The sequence below is a fragment of the Manis javanica genome, chromosome 8 (genome assembly GCF_040802235.1).
Source record: "Manis javanica isolate MJ-LG chromosome 8, MJ_LKY, whole genome shotgun sequence".
In the NCBI taxonomy this organism is placed as follows: Eukaryota; Metazoa; Chordata; class Mammalia; order Pholidota; family Manidae; genus Manis; species Manis javanica.
The window spans coordinates 107,761,861-107,781,588 of NC_133163.1; the positions used below are offsets into that span (position 1 = coordinate 107,761,861).

A 19,728-nucleotide genomic window follows, 5' to 3' on the forward strand; every position below is an offset into this window, starting at 1 on the left:
AAAGAATGTTTATACTGGATGTATGTATATACACCTGACTTGACAATCCCAAACTACGCCCCAACCACCCACTTCTAAATAGGGGGAAAAAAATAAGAAGCCTGCAATTGTGTAATATGTAAATCTCTCCTGGACTGGAGCCCATCACTGTGGTTTGGCAACACAGCGTGCACAACATCTCTTTTCTCATCTTTTGGAGAAAAAAAACCTAAGCCAACAGAAAAAAAAAATACCTTGAGAATAAAAGGTAATGATTAATCTATCAGGCACAAGAAGGATCGTTTGTGAATTTCAAGTTGTAGCTCGCTAATTCAAATAAACAGCACTGAACAGGAGATGACAATTTCACCAGAAGTGGATTAAGTCACAGTCTCTAATTGGTACAGCATTTGTACCGTCAGAGAGTCTCACCAGACATCACCAGGAATCTGTGAGCATTTGTCAAAACTTCCATTTTCATTTGGGAGTGAAGCAGGGACCAGAAGAAGCAGATATTGGTGGAAAGAGTGGTCCTTGGAGAAGCCCCAAGATGCATCCTGAGAAGGGACAAAAGAGGAGAAGCTTCAAGCAGAGACTGGTCTTGAAGAGCAGCTTAGCTAAAGAAACACTCTCTGAGTTCTTGGGCACATTTATAATGCTTGTAAGTATTTCCTGATTTCCTGAATTCTGATCCAGTAATGCCTCCCTTTCTACCTACCTGCTGGTGAAGAGATTGCTTTTCGTTTGTTTTCTTTTAAGTTCATCATTAGATCCATCTCCTCCAGGAAACAGCAAGTTACTTCCAGGCTGTTTGGCTACTTAGTGGCCACAATATTAGGTTTCCACTTATTCACTTCCATTTAGCCACATGAGTTGATGGGGGTGGAAGACGAGGAGTGAACTACTTTCTTCATTTCAGAGATTTACTCAGACTCTGAGACAGCTTTGGGATTAAAATCGGCCATTAAAAATTTTTCTCATTGATTAACTGATTTACAACCTGCTTGCTGAAGTGACTCAGTCATTTGAAATAAGGATTGATACAATCAATAAATGTAGATGGCAAGACACAGCTTTATTACAAGTGCTTGGCAAAGATTGTGTTGTTAGATCGCTTGACTTTTAAGAAATTATAAAGTGCGCTAGGTAGAAATAGTGTACTGTGCAATCATCTGGCTTCGGTTTTGTATAATTTTTGCCTCATGTTTACCTGAACTAATCTCTAAATATCTTTGATGAGACAGTTACGAGACCTTCTATATATAAAGGAAGGACTGATTCTAAGAACATCTCAAAGATTTTCCTTTCAAAGAACCTCACAAAATCTCGGAGCTTTGGACAGCTGTTAATAAAGGACTGGAAAATTTAGTTAAATGGATGGACTCCAGGCTTTCATCTTGTTTCCTGTTCCAGTACTGTCTAGATCCTGAGTTTTTAACTGGAGGCAGATCATTTGCAAATAGAAAATTAAATGCCTGACTATTCTCATGTGTAACAACTACTGATTTTAATTTCTCAATGATTCCCTACTTCAGGTATTAACAATTTGATTTTTCTTAAGGTTATAGAGAATTATCCATAAACTCTGTACATTAAAAGGGCTTTTATAATGCACTGCATGGTAACTGCATTAATAATACTGTATTACGTATCTGAATGTTGCTAAGAGAATAGATCCTAAAAGTTTTCATCAGAAAAAAAAGTTTTTTAACTATATATGGTGATGCATGTTAACTAGACTTATTGTGGTGATCATTTTGCAACATATATAAATATCAAATAATTACGTTGTACAACTGAAACTAATGTTTTATGTTCAGTTATATATTTTTTAAAGTTCTTTGCTTCGCATAAATACATAATAATTTAGGAGAATAAGCCAAAATTGAGATATGACTGTAAACTCAAAAAACACACCTAGTGTAAAGTGAGAAAGAGCCATAAGTTTTTCCGTATCTGAAAACCTCTTTTTAACTGCTTCACTCAAGTATTTCCAAGGCATTGTGAACAAGTGTTTGCACTCCTTCTTGATCGTCCTCACCCACGGGGCCAGGCGGATGGCTGGGAGGGGCAGTTCAGAAAAAAGAGAAATAAAAGCCCATGATTCCTCCGATTACATTCACTGCTTTCTGGAAAATTGCCCTCAGCAATATGAAAAACCCTTGGGTCACATTACTTGACAATTTGGTCCCAAAGAGGGCAGTGGTTTTCACCACATACTGACTTCAGCCCCATAGTGACGTGTGGTACAGAGAAGTGAATAAAAATGAGTTGCAATTCTTAGTTCTCTGCAGAAAACACAAAGGAGGAAGTGAGCTAAACATCCCTTTTGCAACTGAAAAAGTTAAAACCCTCTTTATTTCTTAACAAGAAACTGTTTCATAATTCCATTCCTTCCGAGTTAAGTGAAAGTTGTTTTCATCCATTCATTATTCCACTCATGCAAGTAGTAGCATGTCTTCCCCTACTATTCAAAGTGGGAGCTAAAGAAATGTCTTAATATTGTATGTTGAAATATTAAACTTTGTATCTTCTGGCTAACTCCAATCATTTCCTGAAAGGTTTCATTTCTATCTACACTGTATATTTATTTTCTAAAGCAAATTCTGATGGAATCTATAATTGTAATTATAATCTTCAATTTTGCTGAGGCTTGTGGGGATGTTTAGGCAAGAAGTTTCTGCATAAACATAATTTTTAACCACATGGTTTTGCTCAAAGGTTATCCAAGGTAATTTTTTCTGCTTTACTAGGAAATGTACATTTCACCTTGCTTTCTCTAGTAAAAATTTTGCATGTTGATAAGGCATTGGGAGAAGGGACCACTTAAAAAGATGGCAGAAAACACGCAGGACTTCAGATTTGTGAAGTTGGTTTTCCCCCTAGACCCAACTGGGAGTCTGGTGCCATCAGATTTCCCTCCTCTCAAAACCTGCTCTTAGGGAAAGCATCTCAAACTCATTCACACTGTAGTATAAATGACGTATAAGGCCTGCTGGTAGCATGAAAAGAAGAGAGGGTCCAGGAAAATTATTTGTAAACTACAACTAACATTGTGTAATTAGCTGATAAGCCAAAGAACTAGCTCAAATTTGGCCTACACATGGGGATAGGCAGGCCTTTGCACATTAGCTAGTGTAAGGGGGGTTTGCAGTGCACCTCCCTGTCACAGAGAACTGGTTTAGAAACCTTGAGCTGCAAAAGCAGGTGCGTGTATTAAGTACTTATATATGTTAGCTTCTTTACATACACTCAGTAGCCCTTACCATAGCTGCATTAGGAAGGCTTTATTATCACCCATGAGCAGTTGGAGAAATGAGGTCTGAAAGAGATATAACTGGCCAAAACAGGAACTGGGATTCTCCCTAATTCTAGAGACTGCACTTTCCACACGTGTCCCAACCATTGCTGGAATCCCTTCTGCAGTGTCCTTGACGGATGGTAAATCAGACTCCCTCTGCTTTAACATTTCCATAGATTGGATCCATGAGTTAGCTCTCATTTACTTGCAGGCATGTGAGTTTAGCTAGTGGGCATCTGATGAGACCAGACCATTAGTTGTGCCCCAAAACCAATGTCCTTACTTTTCTAAAGCAAAAAAAGACTGCTCAAAGAGGGTGGACAGGTGTGAGGTGGCAGCAGAGGACGGCGGACTGCTCAGGCCCTTGGATGTGGGCTCGCGGCCTGGTGCTTTCAAACTGCACATTCCGTACACACTACACGTAAAGTTCCTGACATACAAAATGCTCCTTCAATGCCAGCTCCCTCCTCCCTCTCTGGGTGCTCCCCCTCTTCTACCTTAGAGCGCTTGGAACATTTACATGATAACAGCTACTTTGTCTCCTCCTGGTCATCTTGCAGGCTCCTTTCCCCAACATGTGCCACAAAATTCTGCACATACATAAATAGGCCGCCATAAATGTGTGTTGAATTAAAATCTCTTTTGGGGGTTGAGCCTCCCAAGATTTCTAGTCATTTCTCATAATAGTTAGGTTCAGTCTTCACTACTCTGAATACCCTCTTCTTTCTTCAAGTGTTTCAAGGTTTTTTTGATACAGAGCTCATCCTATTGAAGGTGCTGGGGGGAACAGCCCATCAAGCAGCCATATTTCCTCCTGTGGTGGAAGGGCCTTCTTTCAGGCCTGGACTTTACTGAGTGGCTAGCATCTACTTGTGCACTGGAGAAGAACCTAAATTCTTGTCCCACCCTGTCAAGCTTTCACAGTAGAGATTTACCTTTTGGGATCTCCTACGAATGGAAAAAGTAAATACTTCTGATAAAAAATAATACCCTTGCTGTATGCCCTAAAGGGGAACTAGAAAGGGTAGAGGTCTGGGACACAGGATATGGAGGGCTTAGGGAGTGGGCAGTGCAGGAGGGAGGGAGGGAGGGAGGATGGATGGCACATGAGCAATTCCCTCCCCACGGTGTTTCTCACGTCTGCTCCTGCCTTCCTCCATGACTTTATGATCGAATGTTGCTCCTTGCCAGAGTCACCAACTTTGACATTCCATTCTGGAAGGATCTGCAGATATGCTGGCTGTAAACTTATTATTACAAAGTGTGTTCAGATTTTGCAGTAAGTCTACTTCATATTAGAGAGCTTTTGGAACAAAAGAATATATGGTTAGCATTTAGTGTGAAATAGGACAGTTCTTAAGTCATTTCTGAAAGTAAGTCTGTTTTGCAGGACATAATTCAGGTCTGTTTTGGTCTATTACATTATTTAGAATTCCCAAGTACTGGTAGGACAACTCAGAGATAAGGGTGAAACAGGTGTCGTTGGCCCTTCTTCTTGATGGGGAGGCTGAGGCACAGGCTGGTGGAATCCTGCACCCTGTGAATCAGCAGAGCCCAGTTGCCCTGCCTCATGCAGGCACATGCCCTGGGTCTCCGCTGTGCTTTCCCTCCAAGAGGCACAGAGTGCTTTCTCATCTTGATTCTTGTTTAGTTTTATATTTATGTATATCCTGGCAGGAGAAAGGGAGTGAGGGGGTATGAATATGAGGGGGGATGGGGATGAGGGAGATGGCCAATTCCATCTTGCCAGATGAAGAAATGGGTATAATGTAATTAAGAGGTTCACCCAAGATCGCTCAGCCCACGAAGGCAAGAGCTGGGCCTGATCTTGACTCCAGTCATTCCTGATGCACCATCATTTGATGAGAATTAACTCCTTTTATGTGGAAGTCCAAGAGCACTTCATTAATTTGAAAGCCTAAAATATACTAGGTGGTAGAGGTGTCAAAAGATGATTATATAGAACAGACATAATCCCAGCAGGGACATTTTATACATCTATTAGCTTAGAGCTTATGTACCTCTTTACCACCTACAAACACTTTCCAACCTTTTGTAAAACCAGGGAACTAGGGTGGGTCAGCCATGTCTTCCTGTCTCCAACAATCACGTTGACCATGCGCTGCACCGTGCTTTCCCCTGTACGTCTATTTTCTGGATTCTCCTTGAGACCACCCTATGGCTCAGAGCAAAGGACCTGGGAAGTGAGTTTCAAGAGACCCCATAACTCCCCTCTCTGGCTTTCCAGCTCTTTCGCCTGCCCTTTCTCTGTTTCCTCTCTGCCTGGTTCTAGCTTACTGCTTTGCAGAGCCAGGCCCCTCACCAAGCCTGAGATGTCCAGGGTGAGGGTCGCATAGAGCTAGAGCTGTCATTTTACCAACAGATGATAGGTGAGAAGCGTCTGCTGGCCACAGTGTCTGACTGATTCTGGCCACAGATGGCTTGCCTGCCAGAGCCACGAAGGGATCCTCCATCCTCGGGCTGTTGCACACTGGCTTCAGAATGAGGTGGTATCTGGTGTTCAGCCCTTGTGTCTTTCAAATGAGGGGACAGAGCCCTGCGTGATCACAGAGCTGTCAGATGTTGCTCCCACCGTAGGAGGACATCAGACAGAACGTCCATGGTCAATATCACCTGCTTCTTGTTATTTACTTAGAATTTATGTCCAGTATTTAGCTTTCCATCCATTTGTACTTATGTGCTTAGGTGTTCTGTCACTTTAAGAAAGCCCAGGTCTCAAAATCAGAATTTAATTCTGTAAATTGCTTGTTCATTCCTTAATTCCTTGCACATTTTGGTTTTTTGTTTTTACTTTTTCTGACTTGTTATAGGTTATTGGTATGTATTTAAAATCCAGACATTAAAGATATTTTCTGTTTTCTTATTATAGGTTGTGTTTTGTTTTTCACATTTGCTTTTGACCCCAGTCATTCCTAATGCACCATCATTTCATGATGAGAATTCATCATTCATTTCATAATTCATGATGAGAATTAACTCTTTTTACGTGAAAGTCCAAGAGTTTAAATCATAGTCGGTGTATGGCATAGAGTAAGTGCCTCTCACCTGGAGGGACAGGCCACTGTTTCAGCACCATTTCTGAGCAGCCTGTCCTCTCTGTGCTGATTGTGATGACATCTCTACCATATTCTAGTCCACATAGACATGTGGTTGTATGTCTAGGCTGTATTTAGTTCCATTGATGTTTCAGTCCAGACCCACATCAGTGCCTTTTATTCTTGTTATAATCACCTTCTAAATAATTTTTGTTATCTGGCATTTTTATTCTTTATTATTATTTTCAATATAATCTTGGCCATTGTTTGGCTTTTTATTCTTCCACAGGAATTTTAAGATCAGTTTATCATGTTCCATAAATACGTTGTAGAGATTTTGACTGGAATTGCATTGAATGTATATGTTACTCTAGATAGAAGTGACATCTTTAAAATATTAAATCTTCTCATCTATGAACATGAACTAGCTCTTCATTCATAGACCCGCCTTTCATATTTCTTTCTGATGTTTTATAATTTACTTAGTCATATATATATCTTTTGTTTGATTTATTTCTAGATATCTTAGAGTTATTACTATTGTGAATGGTACATTTTAAAAAGTATATTTTCTAATTGGTTCTTACTAGGGTTTGGGAACAATTTTGTTTTCTTTGTATTGACCTTGTATTCAGCAAACTTGGTAATTCTCTTAGTTCAAGCAAATGTAGATTATCTTATATATTCCATGTAGATCAGAGCTGTCAAATATGATAGCCACTGGTCACATGTGGCCACTTAAATTAAAATTAAACTTTAATAAATTAGTTTCTTAGTTTTACTAGTCCTATTTCAAGTGCTCAAGAGCTATACATGTCTACCGGCTACACTGAGCAGCCATAAGAACTTTTCCCTCACTGCAAAATGCTCTATTGGACCATGCTGATACAGACAAGACATTTTTTTAAAAAATACGAGAATGATTTCTTTCTTTCTAGATATAAATTAAATATCTTAAATATTTAATTTCTTCTTGTCTTATTATCATGACTAAAACCTCTTCTACAGTGTCATTAGAAGCTGTAATTATGGCATTTTGTTTTATTCCCAACTTTAAAGAACCTACTCATGTTTTTACTATTAAGTGTGATAGTTCCTGTAGATTTTTGGTAGACACTCCTAAGTTGAGTAAGGAAGTTCCTGTCTATTCCTCATTTCCTGAAACTTTCATTAAGAGTATTGAATCTTATAAAAACACCTTTTTCTATATCCTTTGAAAAGCATACGCATTTCTTTTTTATCTGTTAATGCAGAAAATCACCCTGATAAATATTTTTAACATTGACTCATCCTTATGTTACTGAGATTAATCCCCACATAATCATGCAGCATTTACTTTGTAATGCTTTGTTAAGGATTTGGATTATAATTTCTTTTTATTATGTTGTCCTTGTCTAGTTTTGCTACCAAGGTTACATTAGCCTCATAAAATGAATTGGAGTCCTTTTACTCTTTTTATATTTTCTGGAACACTTTGTATAAAATGAGGATTATCTGTTCCTTAAAGATTTCTTAGCATGTATGTTGAAAGAGAGAGAGAGAGGTGTGTGAGAGAAGATGTCTCTCAAATTTATGTCTAATTTGAATTTTCTATTCTTAATGACATTTTGAGGGTCTGTTTTCTAGGAAACTATACTTCATTTGTGTTAAAGTGTAGTTTTTAAAATTGCTAATACTCTGAAAATTCATACAGAGGAAGCGATGATTTGAAATAACTTTCCATAGTATTTGTTGATGGCTTTTAGCATCTCTTCTTTTACCTGTTGTGGTATCCTCTTTTGAATTTTTAATATGGTTTCTTTGTTTTCCACTCAGTAGTTTCTGCTTTGACTTTTTTTTTTTATCCTCCCATTGAGTTGATCAGCTTTCTTTATTTCTGTTTTCTCCTCTCCTTATTCTTTCCATCCTTTAAGTATTTACCCTTAACACTTTGGAAAAAGTATATTCTTGAGTTATATTTCTCCCCACGTGGGATGTGTGACCATAAATGACTAAGAAATCCCATGCTTTCTCCAACTGAGGCTGATTCTCTCCAAGTCCTTAGACCCTGAGTCAGTATCAGCTAAAGGACTTCCTGCAGGCTTCCCTTTAACAGCAATGAACATGAAGGGCCAGACTAGCCAGGGAAATTTCAGAGTTACAAAAAAGGATCTGGGGAGAAAGGTTGTTTTGGGTCACTGATCTAAGGGTTGCAAACTCCTAAACCAAACTTTATTCTGCCAAACAGAGCTCTGATTTTGATCCCTAAGTTTTCATTTTGACCCAGAAAACTCCTATCCTCACTGACTTCAAAGAAGAACTATTTTTATTTTCTACTTCCCAGAGTGGATTTGGCTAGTTTTTCTTTAGTAACAAAGTCCATTGCAACATATTCTCACTACTTAAAAAGACAGGAGAACATCGGAATGAGAGTGGAAGTCGGCTCCTCTTTACTCATCAGTCTTGTGATGTAGATACCCCATAAAGTGAGGAAGCAAAGCCTCATGAAAGTGAGATAAGGAGTGGAAACGACCAATGCCAGACAGTCCAGCAGTGAAGGCTACTCCATACAGCTAGTGAGCAACTTACTTCACGGCTGACACAGGACTGTTGAGTTCACAGAACCCACAAAGCAAAGCAAAGGCTTTAACAGAAAACATGCCAGCAAAATGTGTCTCCAGGCCACATCTCAATAGATTGGCTGATGATGCTAAGACACAGGCCTGGAATAGTCAGTCGACACCAACAAGGGGCCTAAGGGCTTAACTTAGTCCTTCTCATCTTAGAATTAGCCCACATGCCTTAGTCTCTGCCTGAAAATTTAGACTTTCTTTGGAGGGAACCTCACCAAAAACCTATGCCTCTTTCAACAGTTAAGTGGTTAAAGAAATTGGGGTGCATTCCTGCAATGCTTTTACATATCCATTAAAGATAATGAGGCTGGTCTTCATATGCTGACATGGAAAGACTCTCTAAGCTACTAAATTGAAAAAGCAGGCAGATAGTGGTATGTTTAAAATATTCCCATTTGTATAAACACACATGCACACATACACATTTTTGACAAATTGTACCACAAAGTATTACTTTTAGTTACCTGTGAAGAATAAAATACAAAATCTGGAGTGGGAAAGAGATGAATTTCTTATACTTTATTGTATACTCTTTGTAATTTTGTACATGTTTACATACATTTTCTTCAAATCCCTGTTCCCTACAAAAGAGCTCATTCAGAAGAGTTTGTGTTTAAGGGAATTGTTCAAAATGATTTCTGAAGAACATTAGTTTGACAAAATGCAAATAAGAATTAAGTGAAAGAAAATATCCTATCCTTCCTAAATATGTATGGTAAATACTGGGTTAAACCAAGTTAATGAGCAGTTTTTGCAACTGCAGGAATTATCAGAGCCTTTAATGTTCACTGTGAACTCAAGGAAGGTAATAGAATAGATAGCTGTCCCCAGACTTACTTGACCACAAGTCCCTTTTCTTGACGAGCATCTCATGGAACTGATGATCTGTGGAACATATTTTGGGAATTGCAGGGTCTAGAATGAATCTAAGAAACAAATCTACCCCAGAATTCCTCTGCTTTCATAGATTTTCCAGATTAAGTGACCCAAGGTGTACCGAGCATTGTTGGGCCACTCTGAATAAAGGGAGAACTATCTTCAGTAACCCCCATCCACACCCAGCGTAATCAGACCCATGGTTATCCTAATATGAATGTTCATGTCTTAATAAGCACACACTTGATTAGTTACTTATTCCAGTGCTCGGTCATGATCCATTTCTTGTCCAACCCAGCATTATTTGGGATGAGTTGAGGGATATGGATGCCTGGTGTAGGTCAGAAAAGGAGAGCTTTGTTCTTTTCAGCGTAGGAGAAAGAATGGAGTTCTTTAATTTCTCAGGCCCAGGTTTTTTCTTGGTACTCTTTTCTGCTCAGAGAGCGCTGAGGTTGGCCATCTGCCTGTTCACCTGGTTCTCCGAATCTCAGATTCCACTCTTTTTATGAGCCTGCCCTACTATCACCTCTTTTCAAGTACAGCTGGTTCTTGAGGGATGATTGATCTCATCCTGATATTCTCTCAGGCTGCATGCCAACAAATGCTTTATTTTTAACTAAAATATTGAGGTTTCAGTCCTGTTTTTTTGCGACTATTTTTGATATGGTTGAGAAAGTATTATTTTCCAATTGGAAAACTAACTGACTGGAAAGCCATGCATAAGCATGCATTCTGTGCTAATAAAAGGAACATGTGGACCCACTGGGACAGTTTTCTTGAGGAAGAACACAGAACTGGGAATCAGAAAACCTGGCTCCAGATTCAGACTCTGCCACTTTGTAGCTATACGAACTTTTTCAGGTTGTTCAGTCTTCCACTTTTTAAATGAGGATTAAGTATTAGGAGGAATAATGGAAGTGATACATGTGAGAGCGCCTGACCCACGGTACGCATGCTGTAAATGTTTGCTCATTCAACTGCCAAGTGCCCAGGATTAGGTGCAACCAAACCTGGGTCCCATCGCTTACTACCTGTGAATGTGAGAAATTCTCTTGACCTCTGAACCCCTCTCAGCTTCATTTCCTTATTTGTAAAATGGAGGCATAAGAGGACCTGACTCACTGGGTCACTGCGAGAACTAACGGATAAGGTATGGACGTTCTTAGCTCATGAAAAGCACTCAACAATTAGCTGCTGTGGTTACTATTGTCACTGCATGTGGATATAATCACATAAACTGAATATGCATATCTAACAAGTGGAGTGGGATGTGGGACTTCCAGTCACATGTACAGTGCAGGCTGTGGGGCCAAGGGTTCAGAGCATGTACTGACAGATCGGTGCTTGTTCTCCTTCCTCTCCAGTTACAAACACCCAAATGTTCACAGGAGGGGGCAAACCTCTGGCAAGCCCCAAAGTGACTCCGTTCTTAAGAACGAGGACCATGGATTTTTTTGGTCTCCCTATCACCACCACTTTACCTAAAGTTTTGCCTGTATTCAGTCCTTCATTTGAAGGTAGCCACAGCTCAGTCCTCTGGGAAGCAGGAGGCTGTGCTGCATCTCAGCCCAGGTCTGTTATCATCACGGTAGCTATGAGGCCAGGAAATCACTGGCACCAAAAACTAAATGGGTTTCTCCTTCCAGGAGTTAAGACAGGTCAATAGATCCAAAGCTTATTGAGACCAGGCAGATGACCTATGTGAGTGAAGTGGGTATGGAGGGGTTAGGGAGGAAGTGGAGACTGTATGCCCTGTTTTAGGGGGCATCTGCCATCCACACCCTCTCACTGTGGCCAAGCAGTAATGGGTTAGGGCTTTATCAGATTTTCCAGAAGTCTTGAGCATGTCTGTCAGTACATGCTCTGAACCCTTGGCCCCACAGCCTGCACTGTACATGTGACTGGAAGTCCCACATCCCACTCCACTTGTTAGATATGCATATTCAGTATATGTGATTATATCCACATGCAGTGACAATAGTAACAACAGCAGCTAATTGTTGAGTGCTTTTCATGAGCTAAGACTTCTATGTGTAATTTTTCTATTTTTAAATACCGGCAACAATTTCTAAGATTAAAAAAAAATCACCATGTGGGCCAAATAAAACACATCTTAGGAGTCAGTCCTACTCATGTCTGACTTTAGCCATGGACCACCAGTGTGGAACTCTGCTCTAAAGTGTCCTTAATGACATTCTCTGGAAACACAATGTTCTCACCAGAAAGGGCAAATGGAAAGATTGCGAGGGTCTCAGTCTTCTGTTCAATATCATCTGTTTACAAGAGGCCTGACTATTGGAAATTGTATTCCTACTTACAGGATTTGGGGTTTTTTCTTTTCTTTTCCTATACTACCACCTGACAAAATTGATCAAGGCAAAAATGTGAAAACCATTTTTATTTCAGGCAATATCAGAAGAGAAATCTTGATTTCATATAAACTTAGTCAAATTTCTCATTAGGCCAATCTGTTATACACTCATGTGGATATATCAATATATCTCAGTTTTAATGGTATGTCTGGTGATTTGATGATTTGGGATATTAATAAAATGATTCAAGGATTTAGGGGGACTTGAATGTCAAAATAGCCACTATCTAGTTAGGAAGGCTGAATTGCAAAACTGCAACTCCCCGCATACCTTCCCTAGGCGTAAATGCTTAAGCCACTCATTATTAACAAGCGTATATCCCTGACTAACAGTGCCACACTTCATCCATACTTTTCTTAAGATTCTTATCAGTTCTCAGCTTTATTACCTCTCTTTCTGGTCTGTGAGCTCTTAGAGGATGTGTGTCTGATTTTTCTTTTGCATCCATGCTACCAGCAGGCACCAGGCATAACACTGAGAATTTTCAAGTGTACGTATATATCCATGGAGGATGAATGAAGAAAGGAAGAAATGGCTGAGTGAATGCCAAATCTTGATTAGGGGCACTTGTAGATTTGGGGATCCTAATTTCCTACAATGTGATTTTTTGAAAGATGGACTTCTAAAGCACAAATATGAACAAACTACTTCTTTGACTCAGGTACAGCTGAGGGCAGTTTAGTGTAAGTGAAGGAAGATAAACTTTGGACACAAATGTTAATTTTGTGTTCCAAGCGATCTTTTCACTAGCTGTTTGTCCCCAGACAAATTACTTAATTTCTTTAACCCAAGATTTCTTTAGATGAAAGCAGCAGAGTTTTCCTCCCCTTCAAGTTATTATGGGATGAAATAAAGTATTTATAACTTATGTGTGCGTGTGTGTGTGTGTGTGTGTGTATTCCTATCTGATACTCACACACAAATCAGTTTATTTAAAACACATGTGTTGCCACAGACATGTTCTTTTAATACTGACTTCTGTTTTATGAAAGTTTGCATGATTTAATGACAAATTACTGAAGGGTATTTTTGTTCAAAGTATAAAAGTTTATTTAAAATATATTCCTTACCTATTTCCAAGAGTGCCTGCAGGTAAACAGTCATATATGACTCACGTTCTTGGGGCCCATTGTGCTGCCCACACGGCACAGAGCAAACAGGCACTCCTGGATTAGAGGATATTAACAACCTATGAGAACAATAACGAATAAATAAATACCAGCCAAGTGAGCTTTGGAGATATCAGGGCATGTTAGAATAGCCCCTGGGTGGCCGTCTTTGACGCTGGCTCAGTAAAAGGTTCTAAAGGGGCAAGCAGGGGTGGGGGAATGGTTTGACTTCTTGCACCTCGGTGTTGAGGATAAATATGAATGCTAAGAAGTCTCCCAAATGCCTGTCAGTGCCACAAAAACCTATGTGGCTCGTACATGGCGTTCCTCACGGTGGACAAGACCTGCCCCACGGTTTCGCAGCCCACGCACTCCCACTGGTAGGCAGGTTTTGTCAGCATTAGCAGGACGCCCTGTGCTTTCTGCCGACGACCGCAGACTTACACCCTCTGAGGAAAGGAGGCAGTGAAAAAGAACGAGAGAGGAAAGGGTTTAACTCTGCCTTCGGGTGTCAGTTCCCCTGGTGAGTCCTTGGTCATCTTGTAGAAGTTTTCTATATGAAGAGAGCCAGAAATCCAGCAAAGAGAAATTTAAAAAAATAGGTTTTCTATAAACTGAAAAGCTGTACTTAATCGCCTATGTATCTCTTTAATTTCTGAAAAAAGAAGGGAAATGGGGCTGAAAATAATTTTTCTTTAGGTCATGGGAAGCTTTGGTGAAAAAGCACAAATATTGGGATTTTTCTGAGCCAAGAGACCACCAGATTTGTTGTCAGCAGAAAAGCTAAGTGTCCCGGCACAAGGATCAAGAGGCACAAGGAGGCTGCCAGACGAGCTGCAGCCCCAGTCCCTTCTCCCTGGCCTGACGCACCTGGTTACAGGGAGGCCTTCCACCCTGGGTAGGTGGGTAGCAGGTGGCTGCTGCCTGGGGTCTCCTGGTCCTTCGACATCCCAGGACAGCCCTTCACTTTCAGTATGCAGATAGGAAAACTGGACCCCTCTCCTATATCCTATGACCCCCCAGTGTTCTCCCTGAATATTTCCATGAATTCTTGGGACACTGGTTGCTTCTGATGACCTCTTGCTCCATCTAATGTGTACCGGTTAAGAGTGCAGGCCTCTGACTAACAGAGACCTGGGATCAAATCTTAGTTCTGTCTCATTTATTGATTTATTTATTCATTTATTCATTCATTCATTCATTCATTCATTCATTTATTTATTTTTTGAGAGGGCATCTCTCATATTTATTAATCAAATGGTTGTTAACAGCAATAAAATTCTGTATAGGGGACTCAACGCACAATCTTTTAATCAACCACAAGCCTAATTCTCAACAGTCTCCAACCTTCTGAAGCATAACGAGCAAGTTCTTACACGGTGAACAAGTTCTTACATAGTGAATAAGTTCTTACATGGTGAACAGTACAAGGGCAGTCATCACAGAAACTTTCGGTTTTGATCACGCATTATGAACTATAAACAATCAAGTCAGATATGATTATTCGTTTGATTTTTATACTTGATTTATATGTGAATCCCACATTTCTCCCTTATTATTATTATTATTATTTTTAATAAAATGCTGAAGTGGTAGGTAGATGCAATATAAAGTTAGAAAACATAATTAGTGCTGTGAGAGGGCAAATGTAGATGATCAGGTCTGTGCCTATAGACTAAGTATTAATCCAAGCTAGACAAGGGCAACAAAACATCCACGGACGCAGAAGATTTTTCTCAAAACAGCGGGGGTGAGGTTCTAAGCCTCACCTCTGTTGATCCCCAATTTCTCACCTGATGGCCCCCCTGCAACTGTGCCTGTCTGAGGTTGTTCCTCCCTTGAGGAATCTTACCCATCTCTGGCTAACCAGCCATCTTCCAGGGCTATACAGGAAAATGTAAAGTTGGTAAGTGAGAGAGAAGCAATATTCTTTGAAAAGGTTAGCTTTTTACTTCTTTGCAGATTTATGCCCTGTGGCTTCTATGCCCAGCATTTGTCTTGAGGTATCTTTACCACTTGGAAGAATTATGATACTCGGTAATTTTCTATATGAGGCATGAATTCTACTAAAGGATTGTAATTAGGAAGGAAGAAGAAAAGCTATAGAAGTAGCAGACAGAAGAAAACATGGGAAGATTGATTATTTCTTTGACATATCTTCTTGTAGAGTAACATAAGCATGTATAGGTTTTAACAAACAACTACTTAAATTGCATACACACATTAACATAATAGGAATACAGCTACATAAGAAAAGCAGACCTACAATTACCAGCCATATCCAGTGAAACCAAGAAAACCAGTTAGATAGCCTAGGCATTTGTGAAAACTTATCAATGATATGATGGCTATTGTCTAACTGAATTTGAATAGTTTGAGAAAAATCAGACAAATTAAAACGACACATTCCTGGGAACTGTTCACATCCCATATGTTCTTTTAACAGTAGATAGTCTATAGTCGCATGATTTTGGAGCACTGCAACTTGCACTTCTTCTAATTCTTGGTTGAGTTCCGACAGTATAGATCCAGTCAAATTTGTTGTTTTACTGTATGCACAGGCCAGCTTACATATCTCCTTCTTCATTCCAATGGCAAGACCAGGAACCGGTGGGATGACTGCAGCTACAACTGCAACAGCGCCAGGATCTTTGTTGAAGTTTTTTGATGATCATCTTCTGGAATGACTCTTCCAGAGGATGTTGATGTTGGAAGTTCTTCTTCATATCGTATCTTAATTCATTTTCTGGGTAGCCAAATTAGGCTTTGATCCTCTGTATAAACACAAACAAACCCTTTGTCCACACTTTGATATGACCTTTATACCATTGTGAAGAACCTATTGGAGATCACCACACAGGAATGGCTTTTTTTTAAGAGAAAGGAATATTATCAGAAAAATATACTTCCATAGCTGATCATCTGACACCCTTTAAAAGATCAAAATTAAGGATATGTAAAGCAAGCATTCATCGTTGATTTGCAGTTAGTTTTATCCTATCAGGGAGTAATCCCCCTTTTATTTCGCTCTTTTTTTGTTATCTTTAATCTACACTTACATGAAGAATATTATGTTTACTAGGCTCTCCCCTATACCAGGTCCCCCCTATAAACCCCTTTACAGTCACTGTCCATCAGCACAGCAAAATGTTGTAGATTCACTGCTTGTCTTCTCTGTGTTGTACAGCCCTCCCCTTTCTCCCACCCCCCCATGCATGCTAATCTTAATATCCCTCTTCTTCTTCCCCCCGCCCTTATCCCTCCCTACCCGCCCATCCTCCCCAGTCCCTTTCCCTTTGGTACCTGTCAGTCCATTCTTGGGTTCTGTGATTCCACTGCTGTTTTGTTCCTTCAGTTTTTCCTTTGTTCTTATACTCCACAGATGAGTGAAATCATTTGGTATTTCTCTTTCTCCGCTTGGCTTATTTCACTGAGCATAATACCCTCTAGCTCCATCCATGTTGTTGCAAATGGTAGGATTTGTTTTCTTCTTATGGCTGAATAATATTCCGTTCTGTATATGTACCACATCTTCTTTATCCATTCATCTACTGATGAACACTTAGGTTGCTTCCAATTCTTGACTATTGTAAATAGTGCTGTGATAAACATAGGGATGCATCTGTCTTTTTCAAACTGAAGTGCTGCATTCTTAGGGTAAATTCCTAGAAGTGGAATTCCTGGGTCAAATGGTAAGTCTATTTTGAGCATTTTGAGGAACCTCCATACTGCTTTCCACAATGGTTGAACTAATTTACATTCCCACAAGCAGTGTAGGAGGGTTCCCCTTTCTCCACAAGCTCACCAACATTTGTTCTTGTTTGTCTTTTGGATGGTAGCCATCCTTACTGGTGTGAGGTGATATCTCATTGTGGTTTTAATTTGCATTTCTCTGATAACTAGCGATGTGGAGCATCTTTTCATGTGTCTGTTGGCCGTCTGAATTTCTTTTTTGGAGAACTGTCTGTTCAGTTCCTCTGCCCATTTTTTAATTGGATTATTTGGGTTTTTTTTGTTGAGGAAGGTGAGCTCTTTATATATTTTGGATGTCAAGCCTTTATCGGATCTGTCATTTACAAATATATTCTCCCATACTCCCATACTATAGGGTACCTTTTTGTTCTATTGATAGTGTCTTCTGCTGTACAGAAGCTTTTCAGCTTGATATAGTCCCACTTGTTCATTTTTGCTTTTGTTTTCCTTGCCCGGGGAGATATGTTCAAGAAGAGGTCACTCATGTTTATGTCTAAGAGATTTTTGCCTATGTTTTTTTCTAAGAGTTTTATGGTTTCATGACTTACATTCAGATCTTTGATCCATTTCGAATTTATTTTTGTGTATGGGGTTAGACAATGGTCCAGTTTCATTCTCTTACATGTAGCTGTCCAGTTTTGCCAGCACCATCTGTTGAAGAGACTGTCATTTCCCCATTGTATGTCCATGGCTCCTTTATCGAATATTAATTGACCATATATGTTTGGGTTAATGTCTGGAGTCTCTATTCTGTTCCACTGGTCTGTGGGTCTGTTCTTGTGCCAGTACCAAATTGTCTTGATTACTATGGCTTAGTAGTAGAGTTTGAAGTTGGGGAATGAGATTCCCCCCACTTTATTCTTCTTTCTCAGGATTGCTTTGGCTATTCAGGGTCTTTGGTGTTTCCATATGAATTTTTGAACTATTTGTTCCCGTTCGTTGAAGAATGTTGCTGGTAATTTGATAGGGATTGCATCAAATCTGTATATTGCTTTGGGAAGGATGGCCATTTTGACAATATTAATTTTTCCTAGCCACGAGCATGGGATGAGTTTCCATTTGTTAGTGTCCCCTTTAATTTCTCTTAAGAGTGACTTGTTGTTTTCAGGGTATAGGTCTTTCACTCTGTCTCATTTATTTTTATTATGTAACAGTGGATGAATTGCTTGGCCTCTCTCAGCCTCAGTTTCTTCATCCATAAAATGGAGATAATGACATTTCCCTCCCAGGATGATCATAAGTTAATAATGGGATACTGATGAAGTAATACAAGTAAGGTATTTAGCATGGAACTTGGGGTGAAGAACACACCAAATAGATGGTAGCTGGTATTTGTATTTTTTTATCCACACTACTCTAAATAGATGAGTACAGGTAGCAAACATTTCATACAGCCTTTTTTCCCAAGTCCATGACAGTGTTTTTCCGTGATGGTGTTTTTCTAAGGTGCCCCTTTTAGCTGCAAAAATGTTTAAGAGCTCCAAGATAGAAACTGTTCTTTAAGTATCCATTAATGCTGAAAATACTGGACCACAAAAGGTAGATACAAGACATGTTATTTTTTCTTTCTATGGACAGTGTTTGATGCACAGGAAGAATCGTAGACTCCTTGAATAATTGCAAGGCTCCCCAGTGATCCCTGGCCCCAGGTTGCACACATTAGCAAACATTTTACTAAGGAATTCCTAACCTTTATTAACTACTGCTGTTCTGAAAAGGCTCAGTTTTTACATATCCACTGAAAATATTTATTGGGTGTCTATTATGTACTGCTAGAAACATCTTGTTTACATTTTAAAGGAGGTGATAAATACACAAGAGATTTGAGAAGAGTCAAATGAAATAAAATCTGTGAGTTTATTATTCTCTATCCCCATTCCCAGCATTTCAGTTTGTGGTAATCACATCATCGTGTTGGGCTTTACACTGTGTCCAGTAACCAGGTAGGGGTCCTGGCTCATCTGGGAACTTCCAAGCAGTTCCAACGCATATTTCTTAGATATCACTTTTCCCACTTTTCACATATACCCCCAAACTAACTTTTTCTCTTGAAAAGACATTTACACGGTGTTTTTTCTGCTTATAGACATGTTAATATCTTCCATCAAACATTATATAAGCATGGAACATAAAGAAACATGAGCTGCCATGTTGGACTTTATATTATAGTTTTGGTGGGGAAACACCGGCAAGGTGAATACAGTGAAATGACATTGCGAGGATGTGGCAGGAGAAGCAGCAGAGCCTCTCAGGGCTTCAGTTGTGAGGTCCCTACAGGAAAAGGAGAATTTTGGCTCAGTGTTAAGAATAGGTTGGATGTGGTTGGGGAAGGTGCAGGGAAAGGATGTTCTTTTGGGAGGCATAGCATCAGCAGGTGTGCACATCTGCAAACGAGTGTCATGAGCTCAGAGGACTCAAGGTGACTAGGATACCAGCCAGACTGATACAAAAGATCTATGCTGAAGATCCTGGGCAGAAAGTGTCTGGGGATCACGAGGCAAGGCACAGGAGAGCCCTGAGTACCAAGTGGGAGGGTTCGTGTTGGCACTTCCTGAGCAATGATGGTCAGTGTATTCCTGGCACTTCACCTGGCATGGTCACTGATGGAGAGACACTGGAGCTGGGGGTGCCACTTGAAGGCTGCAGAAGAAGGCTTAGAAGGTTTTGGAA

The 19,728-nt window shown here is 39.8% G+C and overlaps 1 protein-coding gene across 1 annotated transcript in view; it reads left to right on the forward strand.

Annotated features, from left to right (window-relative positions):
• The first annotated feature begins 245 nt into the window (after positions 1–245).
• The window catches only part of AQP9 (aquaporin 9), a 40,618-nt gene continuing 21,135 nt past the window's right edge, over positions 246–19,728 (forward strand). Inside the window, exon 1 of the mRNA XM_017671202.3 lies at positions 246–640. Coding sequence (XP_017526691.1) covers positions 530–640 — 111 coding nt within the window. The 5' untranslated portion in view covers positions 246–529. The remainder of the gene's footprint in view (positions 641–19,728) is intronic.